The sequence below is a fragment of the Bubalus kerabau genome, chromosome 7 (assembly GCF_029407905.1).
Source record: "Bubalus kerabau isolate K-KA32 ecotype Philippines breed swamp buffalo chromosome 7, PCC_UOA_SB_1v2, whole genome shotgun sequence".
NCBI classification, from domain to species: Eukaryota; Metazoa; Chordata; class Mammalia; order Artiodactyla; family Bovidae; genus Bubalus; species Bubalus kerabau.
The window spans coordinates 107,404,800-107,431,263 of record NC_073630.1 but is presented as its reverse complement, the minus strand read 5'-3'; the positions used below and the strand labels follow the sequence as shown (position 1 = coordinate 107,431,263).

The 26,464-nt window shown below is 50.3% G+C and overlaps 1 protein-coding gene across 1 annotated transcript in view; it reads right to left on the bottom strand.

Annotated features, from left to right (window-relative positions):
- The window catches only part of C7H4orf50 (chromosome 7 C4orf50 homolog), a 68,133-nt gene extending 47,347 nt beyond the window's left edge, over positions 1–20,786 (bottom strand). The window contains exons 1-4 of the mRNA XM_055587423.1: positions 20,564–20,786; positions 14,673–15,071; positions 7,010–7,148; positions 2,578–3,171 (exon numbers count right to left, since the gene is read on the bottom strand). Coding sequence (XP_055443398.1) covers positions 2,578–3,171; positions 7,010–7,148; positions 14,673–14,968 — 1,029 coding nt within the window. The 5' untranslated portion in view covers positions 14,969–15,071; positions 20,564–20,786. The remainder of the gene's footprint in view (positions 1–2,577; positions 3,172–7,009; positions 7,149–14,672; positions 15,072–20,563) is intronic.
- Positions 20,787–26,464: the final 5,678 nt, after the last annotated feature.

Below are 26,464 nucleotides of genomic sequence, written 5' to 3'. Positions count from 1 at the left end.
GTGATTCCATCCAACCTCCGCTGGACGAGACAAGGCCATGAAGACGTGATGGTGAAGATGACGATGGTGACGGTGACGATGATGCGACAATCTAAATCCTACGGGTACCAGGCTCTGTGCCAGGGCCTTCCCAGCACTTTCTCATTGCATCCTCACAATCACACTAGAAGCAGGTCTCAGTATCGTTCCCATTTCACAGTTGAGAACACTGAGTCACAGAAAGGCTTAGTAACCTGCTGGACTTTATCGCCACTGGTAAGAGAGAGAGCTGAACTGCTCTGTCCACTTGGGGTCCCACCTGCCACTTAAAGCATAAGCCTCGCACCCCAGTGCATGTGTTTCCCGCGTTTAAGGATCAGCATTTTCTATTTCAGAGGCCCCTGCTCCCTCTGCCACTCATCTGATAATGGGCCAGCTTCTCCCAATGCTAGAGGCAAAAATGGCTGGAGACCACGCTTGATGGGCAATTCAGGGAATTTTTGAGAGACTTTTGACTGGGCACCACAACCTCCAGCAAAGTCCTGAGAGCATGAGCCCCTCGAGAGATGTAGTTCTCCTCCAGTTTCTTGAGATTTTTCAATGATAAGGCCTGAAACATCTAAAAAGTCACAGATGTGTGTCAACAAGGGGCTTATAACTGATGGCACCCAAACTACTGAATGCAGCCACTGACGCTGCACCAAACTGCTCAGGATCCAACTCTGGCCCCAGGGTCCCAAGGTAAGGACAGCATCTTGGAGTCACCACCCTGATCTGGCCCGTGTTCCCTTGCTGGCCCTGATTCTTTGGAGACCCTCCTGGGTCTCAGTTTCTCCATCTAGTCAGTGGAACTGCACCTGGCTTGCAAGGCTGCTCTAAAGATTAAATGAGAGAATGTAAAACGTACAAAATATTTACTTGTCACTAAAACATTTAGGTATTCAGCCTTTCCCTTAGAAAGAAGAGAAAGTAGCAGGGCAGAGAGATTGGGAGAATAAAGGATGTAAACTAACAGCCTAAATTAAAGTCTTACATTTAGGAAAATTACAGAAAGGATTCTAAAGGAGAATTTTCATCTCTACACCATTTATTTTCTGAAATTACAACAAGGTGCCAATATCAAAGGTACAGTGTTTTCCTTTTATCTGATGAACTTAACGGAGGAAGAACGAACAGGACACGCAGAGGTGACACTGCAGGATGAAGTATGGAAAAGAGAAACTGTGAGCACAGACAAACTCATCACTAAAACCATCTAGGCAGGATGCACGCCATGATCTTGAGGAAACTCAAGTTCCAGTTAATTTGAAATAGACTGTCCAGGCCAGAAGATAAATGTGATTTTTTTTTTTTTCCAATGAGCCATCTTCTTTGGGCTAAGGTGGCTTCCTGATTTTTCCTTAAATGCAAATCGAACCACTGGGATCTTGATCTCTTGGAGGGAGCTGAATTAACTCTCCCTTTACAGGGAAGCAGCCTCTTGGGGGAGAAACAGAGCACCCTGGACTCGAGTGCAGTGTGGATCAAATTCCAGTTCTGCCTCTTCTGAGCTGTGTGACAACGGGCCAGTGCGCTGCCTCTCTGAGCCTCAGCCTCCTCTGTGGAGTGCGGACAGTAATAGTGCCTGCTTCACAGATTTATGAGCATTAAATGATGCCTTGAAAACACCGCAAGGTGCCAAGCACATGGCAGGAGTATTATTAAACACACATTTTTGCTCTTCTAATCAGTTAGATGATAACATAAATGTCCAGCCTGCCCTTGGCTCCACAGCTTAAGAAACTTACTCAGTCACACAGCTAGTAAACAGGAGAATTAGAAAGGGGCCCAACCCTGCATATTCTCTACTGCACCAGCCTTGGGGGGTCTCCTGTGTGCTGCTGCTGGGGCTGCGGCTACGGAACCCATCTGACCTGGACCTGCCCTCGACGGGCTCACAGTCTAAACAAGCAGAGATGAAGATGCAGATACAGGACCACCAGACTGGGAACCGTGGTCACCTTCGGAGCTGTGAGGGAGGTGGGAAAGGCTGACTGCTTTCCCAGGGAGAGGGTGGATTGGGGAGGCAGGAGCACAGGACAGTTACTCCACACTACACGTGGAAGAGAGCACCTGGGGCCTGGCACAGGCGGGGACCCATGAACTGTTGGATAAATGGACGTACAGGAGAGACAGATGATGAAGGATGAAAGGTAGCTGGTTGGCTCCCTGGAGAGTGTTGGATGCAGAGATAGAACAATGAGATGGTCCAGTGAATAAGATGATGGAGGGTGAGTAGAAGAGAGCATGGATGGGTGAACAAGAGATTGGGTGAGTGGATGGAAAGGTGGATGTGTGGCTGAGCAGGTGGACAGATGATGGGGAGGTTGCTGGACTGGTGAACGGGTGAGTGAAGTTGTATGAGTGGACCGGTGACACCAGGTGGGTAGATGGGTGAGTGGATGGAATGAAGGAGGGATGGATGGGGATGGTGGTTTGGAGGGGTGAATGAAGAGGAAGACTGGGGAATGAAGGAGTCCATGACTTGACTAAGCGGCTGGGAGAGAAAGTTAAGAGGAAAGCAGAAAATCACTCGCGCCCTGGGTTGTAGTCACTTACCAGGCTACGGGGACCAGTGGGGGCCTTGCTGAGCTCTCTCTCCCCGGGCGCCTGGGCTCCCAGTTCCCCCCGCAGGCTCTCGTTGTGCTGGGTGAGCTCCTCCACCTGGGCCTGCAGGCCGATCTCCGACAGCTTCAGCCCATAGATGCAACAGCGCAGCTCTTCCAGCTGCTCGCGGAGCCGCCGCTCGGTGGCGCGCTGCTCCCGCAGCTGGCGCGCCGCCTGGTCCCGCTCGCGCTCGCCGCGCTCGGCCCTGGCCCGCAGCGCGCGCAGCTCCGCAGCCCCTTCGGGGGCGCCCCGGAGGTCGCCCAGGCCGGAGGATCGGGGGCCGCCGGGGTTCGGGGCGTCCAGCTCGGCCAGCAGGAGGCCGGCGGCGCGACAGAGGCGCCGCACGTCCAGCTCCAGCCGCTGCACCTGCGCCCGCAGGACGCGCTCCTGCTCGCGCACCAGGCGCAGCTGGCGCCGCTGGATCCGCCGGCCGCGCTCCAGGGCCGAAGCCTGCCGCCCCAGCGCCGCGTCCTTGCGCCGCAGCCGCTCCCGCAGCCGCCGCAGCCGCCACCGCTGCCGCTGGGCCGCGCGCTCGTTCTCTCGAACCTACGGGTTGGCGGTGGAGGAGGGCATCAGGAAGGCGGCCCGGGGTCTCACCGAGCCTGTCTTTATTTGAAACTTCGATATTTTGTTGTTCAGCGTGCCTTTTCTTTTCGCATTAGTTTTTGCATTAAAATATTGCTTCGAACATTGTTTATCTCAATGACGGTTACTGGCGCCCTCTTAAACGTTGCCCAGGACGCAAGTGCCTTCCTTCAGGTCCTCTTGAGCTCCAAGGACAAGGACTCAGGGAAACTTGGTCAGGATGGGGACGGGCTGGTGCACACTGGGAGGGCCAGTGGTTCCAACACAGAGTACCCCCACACCAGTTTGAAAAGAGCTGCCACCTGGAACCCCCTGAGTGTCGCTTCTTCCACGCCAGAAGCTCCCAGACCTCTCCGTTGCTCAGTGCCTACAAGGACCCTGCCTGGTCCAGTAAGGGTCAGCTGAAAACCGTGACTTGTGGCTGAGACAAGATCAACAGGGTCACAGCAGACATTCCTTACTGTGACTACAACCCTGAGCCACTGAGAAATGACCTGCTGAATGTCAATCGGCTAAAAGTCACTGATCCACCACGTGTCTGTCTCAAGGATTTTTGTTTCTGCATGGCTCCCTGCCTATCCAAGAACACACCTCCCTGTTCTTAAATCTTGACCTCCCAGACCCATGGGCTGTACACTGGACCAGGGTGACCCACTCACTGCAAAAAAACAGGGTCCTGGCCTAATATTCACAATTAATTTATGCACATGGGTAGACTTGCCTTCCTGTTAAGATCTGTTTCAACTGTTAGTGCCTGCACATATATTTCTTAAGAGCTTGCAGAAGACAAAACAAAGAAGAGCAAACGAGAAACAGGAAACCTGAGAACAGCTTGGCAGGCTTTACTTTCAGGGGAAATTGGGGCAGAAGAAACTGGAGTCAGATTCCCTTCGAGGACTGCCTGATGGTGCAAATCCTGTAGTCAAGTGATGCTTAGAGCCCAGAGCTCCGTTACCTAGACGGGTCTACCTCGATCACCTTTGGGAGTGACCACAGGTCGCCACAGAAATGAGGCGTCTTTGTATGCAAATAATTACGGCAAATATAGTCAACAGTGGGGCAAATTGTCATTTGGCAGATATCAGGTACAAAGGGCAGAGTTCACGCACTCCTGCAAACTTGCTCTGAAATGCAGATAGTTCCAGGCAGAGGGGGAGGGTTAGCATCTGGGCTGGGCTGAAGCTGGGCCAAGTGGTCTCCAAGGGGGCCCTGAGCCAGCCCCCTCACCACCGTGAATGTCTGCCCTTCACCTGGAAACAGTGTTTTGTGACAGGACGTTCCCAGGAGCCATCCTGGTGACAGGAGAACAGAATGCAAGGCGTGCGGCCACAGAGCTGCAGGTCCTGCAGTGTCTGAAGCTCACTCCCAGCATTTCTCTGGCTTGTCACCCTCACTTCTGTTTCCCCATCAGAGTATGAACCTCTGGTGATTGCAGAGCTTTGCATATGTTTTTCAAATTTATTTTACTTTTTTGGCCACACCACGAGGCATGAAGGAATCTTATTTCCCTGACTAGGGATTGAACTCATGCCCCCTGCAATGGAAGCACAGATTCTTAACCACTGGACCGCCAGGGAAGTCCCAGGACTGTGTATGCTTACCTGGGAAGTCCTACATGTATATAAGGCTTTATTACAGGATTTTCTACAGAGATTACATGGTTGATGGCAGGAGCCCACACAACACCACTTTATCGTGGGTTAAAAAGTCCTGGATCTTGATAATGATGGCTTGTACCCAAGAGGATAGACTCAACTTTCTGCACCTAAATTTCAATGTAAATGGAGAAAGCGGCACTTGCGTGTCTCCCTGGTATCTCAAAGGCTAACATCGATTTAATTGAACTTCTTATCTTCCCTGCTTCACCTCTATTTCCTTTAAAAGCTAATCGATCTGGTGTTTTTCAAACTTTTTGGACTGCCTCCCACAGTAAGAAACATCTTTTAAGAACATGGCCCGTTACACACATGGCAGGCGTTGACAACTGAAACAAGCTTCACAAAACAGCACTCCCCTTCACACACATGATGCCCTTTCATATTTCCTAGTCAATTCCATCTTTAAATGCTGGTTGCAAGTTACAGAACTGATTTCACAACCCACTGGCGGGAGTCAACCTGCAATTTGACAACTGCTGTGCTCGCCTGTGAGTAGCAATTTGCTAAAAGAGGATGCCTCTCAGGATCTTTGGGTCTCTGCCCACCAAGTCTCTGCTCTCCAGCCTTCGTCTTCTCTCCCCTGGAACACTTCAATAAAGACTAGTAATTACAAAAGCAACTAGTGCTATTTAAATGCCTACTGTTTTGAGTGTTTTACACATACTAACTGATGCTGAAGCTGAAGCTCCATTACTTTGACCACCTGATGTGAAGAACTGACTCACTAGAAAAGATCCTGATGCTGGGAAAGACTGAAGGCAGGAGGAGAAGGGGACGGCAGAGGATGAGATGGTTGGATGGCATCACTGACTCGATGGACATGAGTTTGAGCAAGCTCCAGGAATTGGTGATGGACAGGGAAGCCTGACGTGCTGTAGTCCATAGGGTCACAAAGAGTCGGACACAACTGAGCGACTGGACTGAACTGAGCTCTTTTAAAGTGTGTGTGTGCTTAGCTGCTTAATTGCGAACGACTCTTTGTAACCCCATGGACTATAGCCCACCAGGCTCCTCTGACCATGGGATCCTCCAGGCAAGAATACTGGAGTGGGTTGCCATTTCCTACTCCAGGGGAATCTTCCCGACCCAAGGATTGAACCCATGTCTCTTGCATCTCCTCCACTGTCAGGTGGATTCTTTACCACTGCACTACCAGGAAAGCCTAACTCCCTTAAACCAGACAACAAGTTAGGAAGGTTGGTGCTGTATCATTCCCATTTCACAGATGAGGAAACTGAGGCCCAGAGAGGTTAAGTCACCTCTCAGTCACATCACAGAGCTTGTGAGTGGCAGACCAGGGTTTGGCGCCAGACATCTGCCTCCAGAGCCAACTCCCTTAACCACCCACTTCTCCAGTTACGCTCTAACTTGCCACCTCCCTTCACCACCTCTCTTTCCCATTCGATTAGAGTGATATCCCCAAAACCCTGACTTGAGCCTCTCCTGCTCAAAGTCCTGCTCCCTCTTGGCTTCCAGACTTTGGTTCACGCCATGGTTCTAACAACTTGTCCTCCTTGGGACCCTCCTGTCTCAACTCCTGGTCCTGCTATGCTCTTTTGTACCTCCGTGCCTTGCCCAGGCTCTTACCCACCCTCGCATGCTGTTCCTATAAGGCCCAACTCACAGGGCCCAGAAAGCACACTGTTGCCTGCACATTTCCTCATGGCTCCATCACCCGGTTTTGGAGTTACTTGTTTCCTATCTGTGTCCCCACCCACAAGCCAGCTCCTGAAGGCAGAGACCTGGCATCAGTCCTTCTCCTTGTCCTTAGAGCAGAGCTGGCTCCCCTGATGTCAGGCACCAAGCCCACAGAAATGAATCTCTGGCCAGAGCTCCTAGTGGGTGCACAGCTCCCACAGGCCACCCAGTGGATCCCAGCCAGAGCCCTGTGAGCGGGCAGGGCAGGACGCGAGCCCCATTTTACAGATGGGACAGTTGAGGCCCAGAGAAGTCACGTGACCTCACACAGGTCCAGTGGCCCCTGCCCCTGCTAGAATGAGGACCCCTCTCACTCCTCCTGTCTGGCTTTCCACACCCTCCCCATGGTCTATATTCAGGCGCAGCTGCTGCCACGAAAAAACCCACAGGGTGACTCTGCTGCGACAAGAAAAAAGTGCCAGAAAGGAGGAGGGGCTGTGTACCTGGCTGGCCAGCTCCCCCTGCAGTGCGTCTAGCTGCTCCTGGGCCCGGAGAGAGGCACTTCGCTCCTGGAACACGCGCGTGCTCAGCTGGTCCACCTTCTGGAGGAGGTTCCTCTCCGACAGCTCCAGTTCCTGAATCCTGCACATCGAAGCAGCAAGGCGCTTACTCAGTGTTGAGTCCTGCCCTGGCCACACGTGCGAGGCCTTGCACCAAGACCACAGCAGCAGTGCCCAGAACCAAGGACACCTCCGAGGCTAATTGAGCCCCTTTGTAACTAACTGTTGCCAAAAAGCCCCTTGATCATCACTAACAAGCTTCCTGACTCCCAGTTAGGCAAAGATGCCCACTCCAGCAAACACACTATCACGCCCCAACCAGTCACCTAACACCAGCCTTCCAGCAGCAATGGTCTTTGTCTTGAGGCTATAAACATTGGCTATTGACCCATGAAAACTGTCGACTCTCCCTGGCCCATCAGGAGTTGTAGGCCTTCTGCACTCACAGTGATCATTTTAAACCTGTTTTTTGTTCCTAATAAACTCACTCTTTTCTGCAGTACTCCGTGTCTGGAAATTCTTTTCCAACTTGTGCTCAGACTGCCCCAACATTCAGGATGCAGTAAGCGTGGCCTAAGGTTTTCACAGACATTGGGATCATCTTTTTTTTTCCTTCTGTTTTTTGGTCAATTTGATATTCAGACCAAAAAATGACATTTTATAAAACATTCATACGTATCTTTTTCAAGATAATCTAAAATAGTTTGGAGACCTCTTTTGAATAACAAGGCACCAGGAACCTTAACAGTGTTCTCAACCCTTCAACCCTAAACCAGTAATTCCCAGTACAAGTCATACCAATGAAGGACTGAGCCCGAACCAAACATCTGCATTGTCTCAATTAATCCTCATGTGATCAGCCTGAAAGTAGGCTCCTTTTCTCCTATTTTGCACATGAGGAAACAGGATCAGAGAGGCCGGGCAATTTGCCCAAGGCAATGGCACCCCACTCCAGTACTCTTGCCTGGAAAATCCCATGGACGGAGGAGCCTGGTAGGCTGCAGTCCATGGGGTCGCTAAGAGTCGGACACGACTGAGCGATTTCACTTTCACTTTTCACTTTCCTGGATTGGAGAAGGAAATGGCAACCCACTCCAGTGTTCTTGCCTGGAGAATCCCAGGGATGGGGGAGCCTGGTGGGCTGCCGTCTATGGGGTCGCACAGAGTCGGACACAACTGAAGCGACTTAGCAGCAGCAGCAGGAGCAGCAGCACACAGCGTTATAGAGTCCAGGCTGCATGACTCCCAAAGTTACAGTGTTAATCACTCAGTCATGTCCAACTCTTTGGGACCTCATGGAGTGTAGTCTACCAGGCTCCTCTTTTGGAATTCTCCAGGCAAGAATACTGGAGTGGTTGCCATTCCCTTCTCCAGGGCATCTTTCTGACCCAGGGATCAAACTTCAGTCTCCTGCATTATACAGGCAGATTCTTTACCATCTGAGCCATCAGGGAAGCCCATGACTCCCAAACTCAGGCTCTAATCCTGTGCTCTGATTCTTTCCACTTGAGCTACAGTCTTGAAAATCTCTTCTAAGGAAATGATTAAAATGCAGAAAAAGTTTTTTGTGATTACAAAAACTCTGAATTACTTACAGAAGACAGAAGTTGGAAATGACCTGTGTAATAGTTAGGGATGGCTAAGCCTCTGGAAGTCTTTTTTATTATCCCGAGGAAGTGCTGAAGTTGCATCATATGCAAAGTAATACCCAGGCTGGAAGTGAGCTCTGACCTCAGCTCCATAGACAGGAGAAGCACGTGTGAATGGAGGGAAGCCAAGAGGGAAGATCTGCCTGCTGGTCCCATTGAGAGAGGAGGAGCTACAATGACTCACTTGTCTGTCTCCTGCCTGGTATCCAAGTCCCTTTCATGTGCCAGTCTTACTTCTGGACTAGATCACCATGAAACCCGTGGAAAGTATGCGGCCTATGTGGACAAGCTCTACCCATCCTCATCCTTCACCCAGCTCCACACCACGTGACCTGCACCTCCAGGACAGACTCTGCTTCCCCGGGCGAGGACCCAGATTTGCCTGCGGGCTCTCCCACTCACCAGTCATGAGGCCTTAATAGGGCTCACTCACTACTATGACCCCCAGGATCGTCATCTGTAAGAAGTAACTGCACCTTGCTCTGGGAGTTATTGCGATGATTAAATAAAATGATGCACTGTTATTAATGATCAGGCCAAGAGCCCCCTCTCCTACTCTAGTTTTGAGGCCCTGGGGGAAGGTCTCTAAAGTGACAGAAGGGAGGGTGCCGTCTTGTATAGATTAAAATCATGTTCCTTCTAAAATGAACCAGAAGAATAGCGCTCATGCTTAGTCACTCAGTCATGTCTGACTCTGTGCGACCCCATGGACTGTAGCCCACCAGGCTCCTCTGTCCATGGGATTCTCCATGCAAGAATACTAGAGTGGGTTGCCAGGCCCTTCTCTAGGGGATCTTCCCGACCCAGGGATGGAACTAGCATCTCCTGCATTGGCAGGCAGATTCTTTACCACTGAGCCACCAGGAAAGGTTAATCAGTCAGAGAGTTGGGAGGAGTACCTTCTGATTGATTATAAAATGTGGTGATACCTGAATGATAAAAGAGAAGTCTAACTTTTTTAGTTTTTGAGACCAACATGAACTATTAAATCTGAGACAATATTTAATCCTGGTATTATCCCATTACTTAAATTAAGCAGAAAATGACTACTCTTATTGCATCAGGCTGAAAAATGGCCTCCAAATATAACCAGCATCTATGAATATAACCTTAAGATGCCAAAGAGACTGTAGATGTGATTATGTTAGGTATCTTGAGATGGAGAGATTATGCTGGATTATCTGGGTGGGACTAACTGCAATTATAATTGTCCTCGTGAGAGAGGGGCAGAAGGTGAGACCACGTGACCACTGAAGCAAGAGCTACACTGCTGGCTTGAAGATGGGCAGAGGCCAGAAGCCAAGGAATGCACCTATAAATGCTGGGAAAGGCGGACGCAGATCTCCCGCTACCCCGTGACTGTCGGCCAGTGAGGCTACTTTAGAACTTCCGCCTCCAGAACTGAAAGACAACGAATGTGTGTTGTTTGAAGGCAGAACATTTGTAGTTATTTGCTTTAGCAGCTGTAGGAAACATTTTTGTTGTTTAGTCGCTCATTCATGTCCTACTCTTTGCAATCCCATGGACTGTATGTAGCCCAACAGGCGCCTCTGTCTATGGGATTTTCCAGGCAAGAATACTGGAGTGGGTAGCCATTTCCTTCTCCAGGGGATCTTCCCAACCCAAGGATTGAACCTGCATCTCCTGCATTGGCAGGCAGATTCTCTACCACTGCACCACCAGGGAACCCCCTAGGAAACACAGACACTTAACAGTTAAGGACTAGACAATGAAAATACCTTTTTCATTGATTCAATTCAGTCGCTCAGTCGTGTCCAACTCTGCGACCCCATGAATCGCCGCACACCAGGCCTCCCTGTCCATCACCAACTCCCAGAGTTGACTCAAATTCATGTCCATTGAGTTAGTGATGCCATCCAGCCATCTCATCCTCTGTCGTCCCCTTCTCCTCCTGCTCCCAATCCCTCCCAGCATCAGAGTCTTTTCCAATGACTCAACTCTTCGCATGAGGTGGCCAAAGTATTGGAGTTTCAGCTTCAACATCAGTCCTTCCAATGAACACCCAGGACTGATCTCTTGGTTGGATCTCCTTGCAGTTCAAGAGACTCTCAAGAGTCTTCTCCAACACCACACTTCAAAAGCATCAATTCTTCAGCGCTCAGCTTTCTTCACAGTCCAGCTATCACACCCATACATGACTACTGGAAAAACCATAGCCTTGACTAGACAGACCTTTGTTGGCAAAGTAATGTCTCTGCTTTTGAATATGCTATCTAAGTTGGTCATAACTTTCCTTCCAAGGAGTAAGCATCTTTTAATTGATTAGTGACAAGTTAAAAATATATTATACTATGTAGAGCCGCAAAGAGTGCTATGAAACTGGGAGACTCTATCAGGGAACTTCCACCAGGATAAATTGGTGCCTTGTTGCTGCAGGTACCACTGGGCAGGCTGCTTGGGTCCAGGTCCCAGCGACCCCACCTGATGGTCTGTGTGACTGGGGAGAAGTTATTAAATACTTAAGCCAGCACCTTGATTTCCCTACCTAGAAATTGAGGATACCAATATTACTTCGTTTTAAATATTTTTTAAGGATTAAGTCACTCTGCTTATTTAACTTATATGCAGAGTACATCATACAAAATGCCAAGCTGGATGAAGTACAAGCTGGAATCAAGACTGTTAGGAGAAATATCAATAACCTCAGATATGCAGATGACACCACCCTTATGGCAGAAAGTGAAGAAGAACTAAAGAGCCTCTTGATGAAAGTGAAAGAGGAAAGTGAAAAAGTTGGTTTCAAACTCAACATTCAAAAAGCGAAGGTCATGGCATCTGGTCCCATCACTTCATGGCAAATAGATGGGGAAACAATGGAAACGGTGACAGACTTTTTTTGGGGTGCTCCAAAACCACTGCAGATGGTGACTGCAGCCATGAAATTAAAACGCTTGCTCCTTGGAAGAAAAGTTATGACCAACCTAGATAGCATATTCAAAAGCAGAGACATTACTTTGCGGGCAAAGGTCCATCTAGTCAAAGCTATGGTGTTTCCAGTAGTCATGTATGGATGTGAGAGTTGGACTATAAAGAAAGCTGAGTGCCGAAGAATTGATGCTTTTGAACTGTGGTGTTGGAGAGGACTCTTGAGAGTCCCTTGGACTACAAGGAGATCCAACCAGTCCATCCTAAAGGAAATCAGTCCCAAATATTCATTGGAAGGACTGATGTTGAAGCTGAAACTCCAATACTTTGGCCACCTGATGTGACGAACTAACTCACTGGAAAAGACCTTGATGCTGGGGAAGATTGAAGGTAGGAGAAGAAGGGGATGACAGAGGATGAGATGGTTGAATGGCATCACAGACTCGATGGACAACAAACTCGATGAGTTTGAGTCAACTCCGGGAGTTGGTGATGGACAGGGAGGCCTGGCGTGCTGCAGTCCATGGGATCACAAAAAGTTGAACACAACTGAGTAACTGAACTGAACTGAACGATTAACCCTGTTAATACTTGTCGAGCATGTAAATAGTGCCTTGCCCAGAGCAAGCACTCAACAAGTATTCAGTTATTATTAATTTTGTTGCATGTAGGTTGGAAGTGAATTTGCAGCAATGATGGTGTTATGGGGAGTGGGGATCTCTTTCTCAAATTCCTAACACTGTGGTTGCATTAGTTTTACCATAAATACTTTTAAATTTTAACTCTTTAATGGAAGTGATATCCAATATACACTATTGATCTTTTACTGTACCTTACCTGGAGGAAATCTATGGTGACATTAGCCTGAAGTCTATGTTCACAATTGTGCGTTCAGACCCTGGCTTCAGCTCTTAGTGACCCTGGATAATGTATTCCATCCTCTGAGCCTGTTTCCCCATCTGGAAAAGGGGCTCATATCACTTTGTGTATCACAGGGTTCAAGTAACAGCTATCTTCACCCGTGTGTGGGAGGACCTGCACTCTTGGTAAGCCTTTTTCTCTGAACCCTTGCCACGGATCTTGCTTTCCCTTCCACCCTGCTTCTGTGGGACACAGCCCACATTTGGGGAAGGAAATGGCTACAGAGGACAAGAGAACTGAGGACCCAGCCCACATTTCCCCACAGGTGGGTATAGGATACAGCCTTCCCAGGATGGCCTCACCCCAGCCCCAGCCACAGAGGCCCTTCCCCTCCATCACTCATGGTGCCTCCAGGCTGTCTGTCTCTTCCTCACATGGAAGGGTCTCCTCTGGCAGGGGTTTCCCACCCATCTTTTCCAGGCCTCATGACCTCATTTTCACTGCCAGGTATAACCAGTTGTGGGTTATACTTTTATCTCTCCTGCGCTGGGGCCCTGCCTTTTCCAGCTGTCAATCCCTAGAACTTGTGTTTTGGACTGTGTGTGTTAGTCACTCAGTCATGTCCAATTGTTTATTACCCCATGGACTATAGCCTGCCAGGCGCCTCTGTCCATGGAATTTTCCAGGCAAAAATACTGGAGTGGGAAGCCATTCCCTCCTCCAGGAGATCTTTCTGACAACTCAGGGATCAAACCCAGGTCTCCTGCATTGCAGGCAGATTCTTGACTGTCTGAACCACCAGGGAAGCCCCTTTGGACCAAATATATCCCCTGAAATTCATATGTTGAAGTTAGCTAACCCCAGTACCTTAGAATGTGACTGTATTTGGAGACAGAGTTTTTTTTTAAAGAGGTGATTTAGTTAAAATGAGGTCATTAGGATGAGCTTTGATCCCATATGATTGGTATCCTTATAAGAAGAGGAGACCGACATGTACAGAAGACACAGAGAGAAGGCAGACAACGTCAAGCCATGGAGTGCAGTCTCAGAGAAACCAGCCCTGCCCACACCTTAATCTTTGACTTCCAACCTCCAAGACTAGGTGTCAAACAAGAACATAGGCTTTGGATAAAGACCTGGATTCAAATGCCCCACCTCTGGACCATGTTGCTTCCATTAGAAAATAGAGCCTATGCCAGGAGGTTCAGCTATTTTCATGCTGTGCTGTGCTCAGTTGTGTCCAACTCTTTGGAACCCCATAGACTGTAGCCCACCAGGTTCCTCTGGCCATGGGATTTCAGCAGGCAACAATACTGGAGTGGGTTGCCATTTCCTCCTCTAAGAGACCTTCCTGATCCAGAGATCAAACCTACGTCTCTTGCGTCTCCTGCCCTGGCAGGCAGATTCTTTACCACTGAACCACCTGGGAAGCCAGGAGGCTCAGCAGTGAGAATCAAGCAAACACAGGGAATCTGCTACAAAGATGACAGAAGAGATGAAAGGCCAGACAGAGCGGACAGGCAACTCAGAGGTCAGCCACCACTGGGGCCACTTCTGCCCCTGGGGCTGGAAGGACAGACAGAGAGAAGATGGAGACACCAGGGCCCAGGAGCAGGACCACAGAGGATGCCAAAAGCACGACTGAATGGCAACCACTGTGGGAGATGTCACCCAGAGCAGAAGAGAGGTGGGAGAATCCTGGCTTCTCCCTCCTCCTCCCTTCAGCACCTCCCATTGGCTGGATCCACATGAATACCAATGAGCAAGGGAGCCTGGGAAACAGGCTCAGTGCCTGTGGTACAGAGCAGAGGATGGGAAAGACAGAGGAGCCAGAGGCTGCTGTGGGCAGACTATGGAACACTGACTGCTTTGCCTGCATCCTTAACTATAGAATGGCTTCCCTGGTGGCTCAGAGGGTAAAGAATCTGCCTGCCAATGCAGGAGACCCAGGAAAAATCCCTCGGTTGGGAAGATCCCCGGAGAAGGGCATGGCAACCCACTCCCGTATTCTATCCTGCCTGGAGAATGCCGTGGGCAGAGGATCCTGGTGGGCTACAGCCCATGGAGTCACAAAGAGTCAGACATGACTGAGCGACTAACACTTCCCTTTCCTTCAGCCATAGAAACGATTTAATACACCCTTCTACCACGATGAGGAGGCCCCAGGATTTGTAACATACACAAAGAAGAGGTCCAAAGGGTATATTTACCTGTTCCTCAGCACAGACTCCGACATCATGTACTTGTCCACAGCTGCCAACAGCTTCTGCTCCGAGGATTCCAGCTGCTTCCTGAGTGTTCCCGTGTCCACGTCTGGACTCCCGGCTGCTCCTCCCAGAAAACATCCCTGCTCCTCACCACTCTCCTCTACATCCTGGAAGATCCAGGACGTGTCGATCTTCACATCAACGTTCATTATATCAAACCCATCACTGCTGGGGGCTCTGACAACGTAACTGAAACTTTTTTCAGTCTGTCCTTTAGCGTTTGGCTCCATCCCGTACATAGTTCATGGGCCAAGACTGAATAAAATTAAGCGAATCTGCAACACTGACTTTCTGGAGATTTCCAGGTGGCTGCGGTGGCTTCAGATTGTGCAAGAAAATATCCTTTGAGAAGGGCAAGAACAGGTGGATTATTTATGCGTAGGAGACTTGGGTTTCACCTGCACAAACATCATACAATATGAATGAAAGCCTCTCGTTTTACAAGCCAGCATGCCCACACTCACCCAAAGCAGAAAAGCCACCTGGAGTTACAAACTGAATAATGTGTACAAAGAGGTAAAATAAAATTTCCAGGCAGGACCATGAGAGTGTTATAGATTCTCAAGAGTGAGGCTCAAGTTTTCACCCAGCAATAAATGATGTTCTAAACTCCCTTTCTGAGTCCAGCAAACATATATCACTGGCTTGGAGTTGACTAGGTGGAGGGGAAGGGTAACTAGCACTGCACTGGGCCATCTCGCCTTACTTAGTCCAGTTCTGATAACCCTGTGAGATGGGCATTTTCAGAACCATTTTATAGACGGCATGATGAAACAGAGGCTCTGGAAGGTAGAGGAGCTTATTCAGGCCCTACAGATGGGCAGTGGCAGAGTTAGGATTCAAATCTGAGCCTGGATCCAAAGCTCGAGGGACTGGGCTTCCCTGGTGGCTCAGTGGTAAAGAATCCAGCTTCCAACGCAGGAGACATGGGTTTGATCCTTGATCTGGGAGGATCCCACATGCCGCAGAGCAACTGAGCCCGTGTGTCACAACTACTGAACCTGTGCATTAGAGCCCAGGAGCCGCAACTACTGAGCCCATGCGCCGTAGAGCCTGTGCCTGGCAACAAGAGAATCCACTGCAAAGAGAAGCCCACGCACCACTAACTAGAGTGGCCCCTGCTCTCCACAACTAGAGAAAAGCCCATGCAGCAATGAAGACCCAGAACAGCCAAATAAATATTTTTTTAAAAAAAAAAAGCTCAAGGAGTGAAGGATGAATCAAGACCCTGAACAAGAGGAAACACATCATGTCGAGTGTGGGGGAGCCTGAAGCTGGAGAGGTAGCCAGAAAATGACCCATCGCAGCTGGCAGAGGTGGGCAAAAGGCTCCTCCATTGAGAGGGAGCATCAGGACCAGAGCCCCAGGACAGAGACAGGAAGATGAAGGCGATGGGAGCAATTGGGTTTGGCTGGCCCAGTAGACACAATCAAGGGGGAAATGAAGACCCAAGCAGGACAGGTGACTTGGGGCCATATAATTCTGGGCCGTGGGTTCCAGGATGTGCACTGTGACATCTCTGTGTGGCAAGTGGGGGTCCCTGGAGTGTTTAGAGGCAGGGGGGCCTGGTCAGATCTTACTTTGAGAATTAGAGCACTGTGAAGGTGTAGGAGGTGAGAACAGAGGCAGCTGGCCATGGAAGAGGAGCCAGCGCCATAAACAGGCCCAGTGGTACAGAAATAAATAGAAATTTAAACTAAGTGGCTTAATTCTCTCTAAAATAATGGACATCATTAAAGAGATGTGTGTGCATGCTAAGCCGCTTCAGTCGTGTCTGACTCTGTGGGATCCTGTGGACTATAGCCCGCCAGGCTCCTCTGTCCAAGGGATTCTCCAGGCAAGAAGACTGGAGTGGGTTGCCATGTCCTCCTCCAGGGGATCTTCCCAACCCAGGGATCAAACCCAAGCCTCATGTCTCCTGCATTGGCAGGTGAGTTCTTTACCACTAGTGCACCTGGGAGGCCCCATTAAAGAGACAATGCATGCTTAGTCCCTCAGTCGTGTCTGACTCTTTGTGATCCTTTGGACGACAGCCAGCGAGGCTCCTCTGTTCACAGGATTTTCCAGGCAAGGATACTGGAGTGAGCTCCCATTTCCTCCTGCAGGGTAGAGACGGACGTCTCTAAAAATGATGGACGAGACTTCCCCTGCCCTTTTCTGAGAGGATCTACTTTAGAAAACTTATAGTTCTTCATCTATTTGAAATACATGTAAATCCTTTTAAAAGCTAAATAAGCCTTTTGCCAGTTTTATGACCCAGGATATCTTTCTGAAGATCCTGGGAGCCATCTCTTTGGCATGCAAACATTCAAGGACAATAGGACCTCATCTCCTAGTTCCCGTGGGAGGGTCAGAGCTTACATTAGTGGTCACCTGGCTCCAAGTTGCACAACCACCTCATTCTAAAGATATGAGAAACTCCATTTTCCTTTGTATAAAACAAATTAACATAGAGGGTCACCCCAATATCCAGATGGATTTAGGGTAACATACATGTAATAATTAATGTTGCCAAGTTCTTTTATTTGAGAACAAATTATTGCTTATCCTGAAGATCTGTATGAATAGGCTGCATCTCCTCGGCTCATAAGATTATGAATTCTTTTCTGCCTTTGAAAATCTCTTAACAGATGGTCTGTGATGCACATCACATTCTGGTTTGGTGCTCATTTGATAATGATCGTTTTCTTTCTTATCTACCTTAGCAGAGAGGTAGTCTGGTGGAAGAAGATTGTGTTTTAAAATGTTTCCCAAACATGATGGGAAAAAATTTAAAATTACCCCAACAAGGTCCTATTGTATAGCACAGGGAACTATATTCGACATCCTATAATAAATCATAATAGAAAAGAAAAAATTTAAAATATTTTCCCCCAACAATGGCCACTGTGTAGGGTGGCTCAGGGGCTTGCAATAGACACAGGGAACTCACAGGAAGCAGGGTGGGGTATCGGCCGCCAGGGGGCGCTGGGGGGGGGGCGGGCCTTAGATTTCTGGTGTTTCTCTGACGGAACTTTTGACAAATCATTTAACTTCTCATAAAAGGCAGAGGTGGGAGGTAAAAATAGCACCTACATCAAGAGCTCTTGATGCATAAATGGGTTGCTGTAGGTAAAGCACCCCTGTACAGAGCCCGGCACCCAGTGAACACAGCGGCAGGCTGTCAGGTGGTGGACAGAGGCAACACCTTGCAGTTACTGCCTGCCTGCCTGGGCTGTGTCCAACTCTGTCTCTTATTTGCCAAGTTCTTAGGCAATTAACTTTGCCTCTTGCAAAACGAGACGAACAGTAGTCTCCTCCCTGCTGCTGCATGAGTCACTTAGCTCTCAAGTGCCTGGTCCTGTGCCTGGCACAGTGAGTCCCTAGGGACCCTAGCTGCCAGGAGCCTCCTCAAGCAGGGGGATTGATTGACAGCTGACTGAGGTAGGATGACCACCTAAAAAAAAAATCACAGTGCCAGGCCGGCAAGGAGGAGGGAGCAGGTAGCCCTTTCTTAGGGAAGCAGCTGGAGTAAAGATGCATCTTGTCTCCTCCCTCCAGGACAGGTAAAGGGCCTTTGAGGCCCCGAACCTCTGCTTAAGAATGTGTCTTCAGACTCTTTCTGGGTAAGTAACTAAGATTGTGGGGTCCATTTGGAATGAACCCTCTGTGTCTGAGGGAGAAGGGCAGGAAGGTGGATTATCACCTCTGTGGGCTTTTCAGAGCTGGAGACCTGGGGGGAGGAGACTGATGGCCACGGGGAAGCTTAAGGACAGGGTCCTGCATCCTCAGCAGCCTGGGTGAGGCTCCCCAAGGCTGAGGGTGGTCATGGGAAGGACACACAGCTTGACCTACAGCAGGGCACAGGGGTTCTCCCTTCAGACCAGACAGCAGCCCCAGACAGGTTGAGGGGTAGGGGAGGGTTGAGAGGGAGGTGAAAGGAGGCTGCTGCTGCTGCTGCTGCTAAGTCGCTTTAGCCGTGTCCGACTCTGTGCGACCCCACAGACGGCAGCCCACCAGGCTCCGCCGTCCCTGGGATTCTCCAGGCAAGAACACTGGAGTGGGTTGCCATGGCCTTCTCCAATGCATGAAAGTGAAAAGTGAAAGGGAAGTTGCTCAGTCGTGTTCGACTCTTCCCGACCCCATGGACTGCATGGACTGCATGGACTGCAGCCTATCAGGCTCCTCCGTCCATGGGATTTTCCAGGCAAGAGTACTGGAGTGGGTTGCCATTGCCTTGCTAGGGGTCTGGAAACCCACAGCTCTGCCCCTTGAGCTGGAATTGGGGGCACAGTTTGGGGTCTGTAGGAGTCCCCAGGAGAAGGCAATGGCACCCCACTCCAGTACTCTTGCCTGGAAAATCTTATGGACGGAGGAGCCTGGAAGGCTGCAGTCCATGGGGTCGCTGAGGATCGGACACGACTGAGCGACTTCGCTTTCACTTTTCACGTTCAAGCATTGGAGAAGGAAATGGCAACCCACTCCAGTGTTCTTGCCTGGAGAATCCCAGGGACGGGGGAGCCTGGTGGGCTGCCGTCTGTGGGGTCGCACAGAGTCGGACACGACTGAAGCGACTTAGCAGCAGCAGGAGTCCCCAAGGGTTCTTAGACAACTTCGAGGGAGAAGCACCCCAAACTGGCTGGCTGGTATGCCCAGTTTGGCAGACATCTAGCAGGGTCTGGTTAAATGGAAGAGAAACAAACATGCATTTTTGTACTGGAAACGTCAGGCGGGATTTCTACTCATCACACACTGAATCTGGAAGGAGAGGGGAGAGCAGACCTCCCAGATCCTGAGGCTCAACTGTGTACCTCAAGGATCAAGAAAGAGGGAGGCAGCTGATGGGAGGAGAGAGAATGCAACTGCCAGGAAGGCACCGAGTGAACGCTAAATCATGGAGTCCAGCTCCCCAGGTGACGAGGGCCCCTCAGCAGGGGCTGGGCATGCGCAGAGCGCCCCCGGGGCTATTTCCCCGCCCCCTCCAGCGGCACCTCCCCCTATTCTACCTCCCGGCCCGCAGGGCCGTGGGCACCGAGTCAGTGCATCTGGAATATAGGACTCAGTCAGTGAAACTCAGAACATGCAGTGGAGGGAAAACCGCCCAGTGCGCCCAGGACTTTCCTATTTTAGAACTGGAAGTCCTGACCTGGGTACACCCAATGGCTGGTCACCCGCAGGGCTGATCCCTGGGCCCACATGGCTGCCAGAAGGTGGTGGCGGGGCACATTCTGTCATCTAAACTTCTTCACTGCTCTGCCCCTCACAAGTTTCCACTGCCGAGAACTGAGGGGAGAGGAGGGGGAGGAGGAAAAGGAGAGGGGAGGAGAGGAGGAATACAGTGTGAGTTGTGAGGGGAGGAGTGAAGTGTACGGGTGTAAGAGGAGGGGTAAGGTGTGAGGAGGGGTGAGGTGTGAGGAGAGGGGTGAGGTGTAAGGGTGTGAGGGGAGGGGTGAGGTGTGAAAGGAGGGGTAAGGTGTGAAAGGAGGGGTGAGGTGGAAAGGTGTAAGAGGAGGGATGAGGTGTGAGGGAAGGGGTGAAGCGTGAGGGTGTAAGAGGAGGGGTGAGGCGGGAGGAGAGAGGGGAGGATGAGGAGTGGGATGCTGGGCACTTAATCAGCATGGCATAGCATGACATTCCTGTATCAGGAACTTGACCTGGGCTCTCTCTTTACCCCGAGTAGATCTGTTAGAAGGTAGGTGGTAAAGGGTGGACCCAAGCCTGCTCCTTTCTGAGTGAGACTGACTTGGGTTCAGTTGACTCTGTAGCTCTTCTGCCCTGGAAACCACACCTGCGCAGAAGATCAGCTGCCTTGCTAGGCGACAACCACCCCAGTAGCCCTGAGCCCTGTGCCTCACCTGGGCTCGCGGGGAGCTGTGGATGGCTCTGAGAACATGAGTATGCAGCTGGTGGGCCGCCGGAGCTCTGAGGCCTGCTGAGTGCAGTGGCTCTTGTGACTGGGCCTGTCCCTGGCAGGAACCCTGGAGGCGATGCCTAGGACTGTCACAAGAAATGCTGGCTCTTGTTGAGGACTTTGGGCTTCAAAGCCTGGGCAGCTCCCATACCTGCCTGTGTAAGTCTCACTCCCTTGCGCCTGAACTTTCTCCTGGGGGCCAAAGGGAATGGCCCCTGGTCCCCTGTGGGCCATGAGGTCTCCTTTGAGGATGACTCCCACAAAGGTGTGTTCAATGCTGTCTGCTACAGCTCCTGACAGTGTCCAAGAGTCTTTGGGCCTAACTGTCTAGTTGTACCCAAAGAAAACCTTTTGTGAGGTGCTGTGTGGGAATATCACCCCCATTCCACAGATAGAAAAAATTAAGACTGAGGGGCAAGTATTTTGCCAAGTGTTCACTGCAGGGGAGTGGCAGGTCTGGGAGTGGACCCAGATGAGTCTGACATCAAAGCCACCATCGTTCGTATCCTCTTGTCTGAGTGGGAGAGCTGAGTAGACAGAAGTGTGGGGCAGGAGGACAGAAGACCCCACACTCCTGCAGCGGGGAGGCGATGGGTGCTCTGTGCTGCGGGTCCAGCTTCCCAGGGACCCTGCACACCTCCCGGACTTGCGCTGCTAAGTTAGCAAAGCAAGGCTTCTCTGTGCTTCTTTGGCTCCAGAGAAATCAGGTGTGCTTTTTCATTTTTGTTCCTTGTGTGATCCTACATTCCCATTGCTACCTGGAGTGCTCAGATGCCTGCTTTTTCCAAGCAGAGACATCAGTTCATTTGCTTTTGGTCATCAGATGCTGGAAAGTCATGGGGCTGGTGTGGCGGTGCTTTGGGTTTAAATTTCAAAAGAGGAATGGTCGCTTCTCAGCTGTCTTAGGTGTCTGTTTGCTTACAGCCCCCTAATCCTTTGGTTTTGTTTGAACATCCCTCTCTGTCTGGCTGGATGCCCCTTCTGTACTGAGATCCATGTTCTCCATCCTTGGGTCTGTCCTTCTGAGAACTTTCAGCTCTTTTCTTAGATTCTCCTCCCCTCCTTGATTCCTCCAGTGGCCTGAATTTTGGTCATTTAGGTTTTCTCCAAAGGTTATTCTCACTAGAAATTACAGATTGCTCTTGCAGTCCAACAAACACAGAGCAGCGAGTCTTTCCATCCTTGGGATCAAATCATCCTTGCCTTCAGGTGCTTCTTCCAATAAGACGTGGCTATCCTCTCCTTCACAGCCATTACCTTCTATTTCACTTGATTTATTTTGATTCCAAAAGTCTTCCTCCCAAAAGTTTGGGAGGGGGCAGTCATATAAGCGGGTGTCTTCTCCTGGAGATGCTCCCCCACCCACCCACTCACTGCAACAACATCCAAAAGGGACTTCTCTTCTCCGGGATTCCCTCCTAAACTTGACTCCCACCAGCTGGTGTCCTGCCCTCCTGAAGCTGCCCCACTCCATCCGTTCTGCTGAGAGGCTTGATGCAGAGGTGGGTCTCCTGAGATCAGGAAGGGCTGCCTCCTTCTCTCCGGTTGTAAGAGAACAGACTTGGTCTCAGACCACGGCAGAAGGAGCCTCAGTCCTCACAGGCTCTCCAGGGAATCACTTCATAACACAGCATTTCTTCCTTGCCAACCCCTTGCAAATGACAACCCAGATGCGAGAAAGCCCAAGGGTGGTCTGAGTGGGGGCTCTATCCACCTCTCAGTCCTTGTTCCACCATGACCCCAGGTGCAGTCAGGCTCTGGGACTTTCACTGTGTCATACCCACAACAGTGATGGAGCCTGCGGCTTCCCCCTTGTAAATCTGAGGTCCTGGCATCCACTGCCCACAGTGGGTGAGGCTCCAGATGTCTCTCTCTGGCCTCCAGCTGCTGAATCCAGCTGCACATGGACCTGGAGGGCTTTGGTGACCGGGTCTTGACTTTGCGTTCAGATCACAGGGACATTTTTGAATCATTCTGGCTGACAGACTCTGGGATACACAGGGCAGAACTCATGGAGACATATGTATACAGTCAGTGTCTAGCCGGGCACACACACCACGGCTGGGGAGGCATGCCGTGTGGGGACAGGACACGGGTCTGTCCCCAGACAGTGCAGCGGCTCTCCAATCAACCAGTTTCTAGTAATTGCACTTAGTTTCCTGGTATTCGGGTCTCTGCCCTTCGGGCTCTTGAAGGTGCCATAGCGGGGACTCAGATGTGGCCCTGAGCTTGACAAATTCCCCTTGGTCCCTGCAGAGCTCCTACAGCCCGACCCAGCCAGGACCCAGTCGTAGATCCTAAATGCCTCCCCTTTGGACTGTCATCAAGTATCCACAAATTCTGGTTTCAGTCTCTGGGCTTGGAATAGCTTGTTTTGCTGTTGAATTTTGGTTTGAGTGGGGTCAGGGTTGCCATAGGACTCAGTTCATTCCATAAGCTTTTTTTCTATCCTGGAAAATTAAAAAATAATTGGAAATGACACAAGAACCTAGGGTTAGGATGGCTAGAGAAGTCCCTGCTTATCTGCCCTCGCCTGTCCCCACCACTGTCCCAAACCCTCCAGCCGAGCCTACTGAGGGACTTTCCCCGACAATCCAGGAAAAGAGGAAATGGGGTTCAGATGGCCTGTTCTCCTGCACCCACCCCATCCTGCTATAGTGACCCCCACTTTTGTCTGATGAGACCTAGGGTCTTTCTTTTACTTGCCACACAAGCACTGAATGAACATCAACCACATGCCAAGTGCTGTCCTAGGACTGGGCACAGAGGACCCGAGGAAAAGTCCTCAGGTACAAGGGCTGGGCATTGGGCACGGACACAGTGTCTGAGCTCAGTCTGGGGGTCCAGGCAGCTGCTGGGCTGTGGGCATCCCTGGAACTCACAGGGCCCTCACCTGAGCTGGACTCAGGGGGCAGAACTCTAGATTCTAGGGGCCTTGGCAGTCCCCAGTCCATGGTGGGCCCTCAGAACAGGGAGAAAGGGGGTAGGCCTGGGGGCCAAAGCAGGAACACAGTGTGAGACAGGCAGGGTCCAATGATTAGAGACGGACCAGCTGCTGGGATGGCATCAAAACCAGATCTGCGGTCAAGGGCAGGGCAGTGGGAGAGGCAAGGGGCTTGGAATCTTTACACAGGTTTCCTGGGCATTTTGTATGCAGGCCATGGACTCCTGCAGACCCCTGACCCCAGAAGCCGACTCTTTGGTTAATTTTACTGGTCCACAGGAAATAGCCTATAGTGGACCGTATGGTGAATTTACTGGTTCACAGGCGATAGAGAGAACCAAAAACCAAAGCGAAAACAGAGAGGACCTTTGGACAAAACTGTAACCACCTTTTCAAGATGAAATAACAATAGGGTGACAACCAGGTCTCCACTGTCCAACCTTATTCACTGAGAACTCCCCAATCTCCCTCCCAGGGGTGGAACGTGCCAGCGGCCCCTGGATGCCTCTAGCCCAGTGGGCCTGACATTGAGCAATCTATCACAAGGCCACCTTCCACATCGCCTAAAGGAATGTTATGGTCAGAGTTGGGAGGAAATCTCCTTTTTAGAAAATATGAGTGAAAATGAAAGGATACCAACCCGAGTTCTTGGCTCACTGAAGTCATCAAGGCCACAGAATGAATGCTAGTGAGAAAAACAAAAAAAGGAACAAAAACTATAAAATAAGACCAAAAGAAAATGAGGAGGGGGGAAGAAAAGAAAGAAAGATGTAAGATATGTAGAATGGAATTCAATGACAGCATTTCACAAGAGCTAGGGCCCTGGGGGTGGGTTTGGAAAGAGACACAGGAGGTCAGTGGGCTTTAGAAGCTGATTCCACCTGAGAAACCCATTCTGTGGGATTCCTTGCCCAGGGTGGGTTACCCCACACAGTCTGCAAACATCTGGCTAATACAGACGGGGGAGATGTACACCGTAGTGAAAGTGTTAGTCACTCAGTCATGTCTGACTCTTTGTGACCCCATGGACTGTGTAGCTTGCCAGGCTCCTCTGTCTATGGGATTCTCCAGGCAAGAATAAGGGTGTGGACTGACATTCCCAGACCAGGAATTTTTGGTGCTGGGGTGTGACTTTCTTGAAGAATGTGGCAGGATAGTATATATCCAGGAAGAACCCGCTGATGGTCATGGTTGATGGTCCCACCAAAGGCAGGGCATGACATGCATACAAAGATCAAGGAAGACTCCACCCAGGTCCCAGGTCACCCAGTCCCACCAGAAGACAAACAGAACCCCTCCCCCTCCCCCATCCCTGCCAGGGCCCACTCTTCCAAGAGAGTCATTGTTTAAAATCTTTTATGCCTCTGGTTTTTCTGCTTTAAAAAGAAAAAAATATCAGGAAAAAAAAGTGGCCCTAAAGGAGTGAAAAATTGTACAGATCAGTTTGAAAATAGAGATCTTCCTTAGCTTATTTACAACTTGAGTTATTCAAAAAGAATTGCTGGTGATTCTTTTTGGAGATTAGGTTAGGAGAAACATGTCTGAATATTATCTGTGGTGTTTGAAAATAATTCATTGGTTTTTTTCCCCAAAACCTCAAGGTAATAGCTCCCCTAAATTGTTACTGAAAAAATGAACATCCAGACAGCCAACAAATTTTAAACACATTTTAGGATCACTGGAAGTTAAAGCTAGAAGGAACATTTAGAATCACGTAGCTCTTGATTTTCTACATAGGCAAACTGAGACCTGAGAATGGCGAGGTCCTTGCCGAGACCACCCTGTGGCATGTGGTGGAGAAAGAGTTCCTGACAGCTGACCACGGTGGCTGGAGTTATTTTTCCACCAGCCCAGGCCAATAGTGTCCATGGGGAAATCCTTGAAGTATCCTTGAGACCCCCTGGGCTGCTCCAGTCCATGGGGTCACAAAGAGTCCGACAGACTGAGCAGCTAATACTTCCACTTCAACTTATCATTATGGCTTCCCAGGTGGCACTAGTGGAAAAGAATCTGCCTGCAATGCAGATTCTGGTTCAATCCCTGGGTTGGGAAGATACCCTGGAGACGGGAATGTCAGCCCACTCCAGTATTCTTGCCTGGAGAATCCCATGGACAGAGGAGCCTGGTGGGCTACAGTCCATGGCGTGGCAAAAGAGTCCGACACAACTGAGCGACTAACACTTCTGCTTTCACTGGCTGCTCAAAATAACCGCAGAAGTTGTGTGGGGGCGGGGGGAGTGGTGAGCAGCTGTCTGATAGGGATTCTGCCGCTGCTTAGTTGCTTCAGTCGTGTCCGACCCTGTGCAACCCCATGGACCGTAGCTGCCAGGCTCCTCTGTCCATGGGGATTCTCCTGGCAAGAATACCAGAGTGGGTTGCCATGCCCTCCTTCAGGGAATCTTCCTGGCCCAGGGATCGAACTCGAGTCTTCTGCATGCAGGCAGATTTTTAACAGCTGAGCCACCAGGGAAGCCCAGTGGGGACTCTAGGGGTCTGCTTAAACCAAATTCCTAAGGGGTTTCCAGGGCACTCAGGAGAACCGGCCCAGATCCTCCAGCCATTACCCTCTGCTGCCCCCGTGAGGACACTGCCGGTTGTGCAGGCTGGGAGGCCCTGGGGCTCCAGGTACAGTAGGGAAGACGCCAGGAAGGTGAGTTAATCTGTGTAAAAGCTGACTTTTAGGAGAAAAAGCTGGGGTAGCCTCTGAAGAGCTGCACTATCTCTTTGGGCCATTGTGTTTGATTCCCTCTAGAAAGAGTGGGCTGTCATCCCATTTGCAGACAGCCCTGAATCTGCCCTCTGGTGGCTTTCGTGACTTTGGCCCTGCTCTGTCCATGGAATGAGTCAGCTTCTTCTCTCCAAAGATCAGCCTCAGACACCTGAAGCCCAGAAACATCCTTT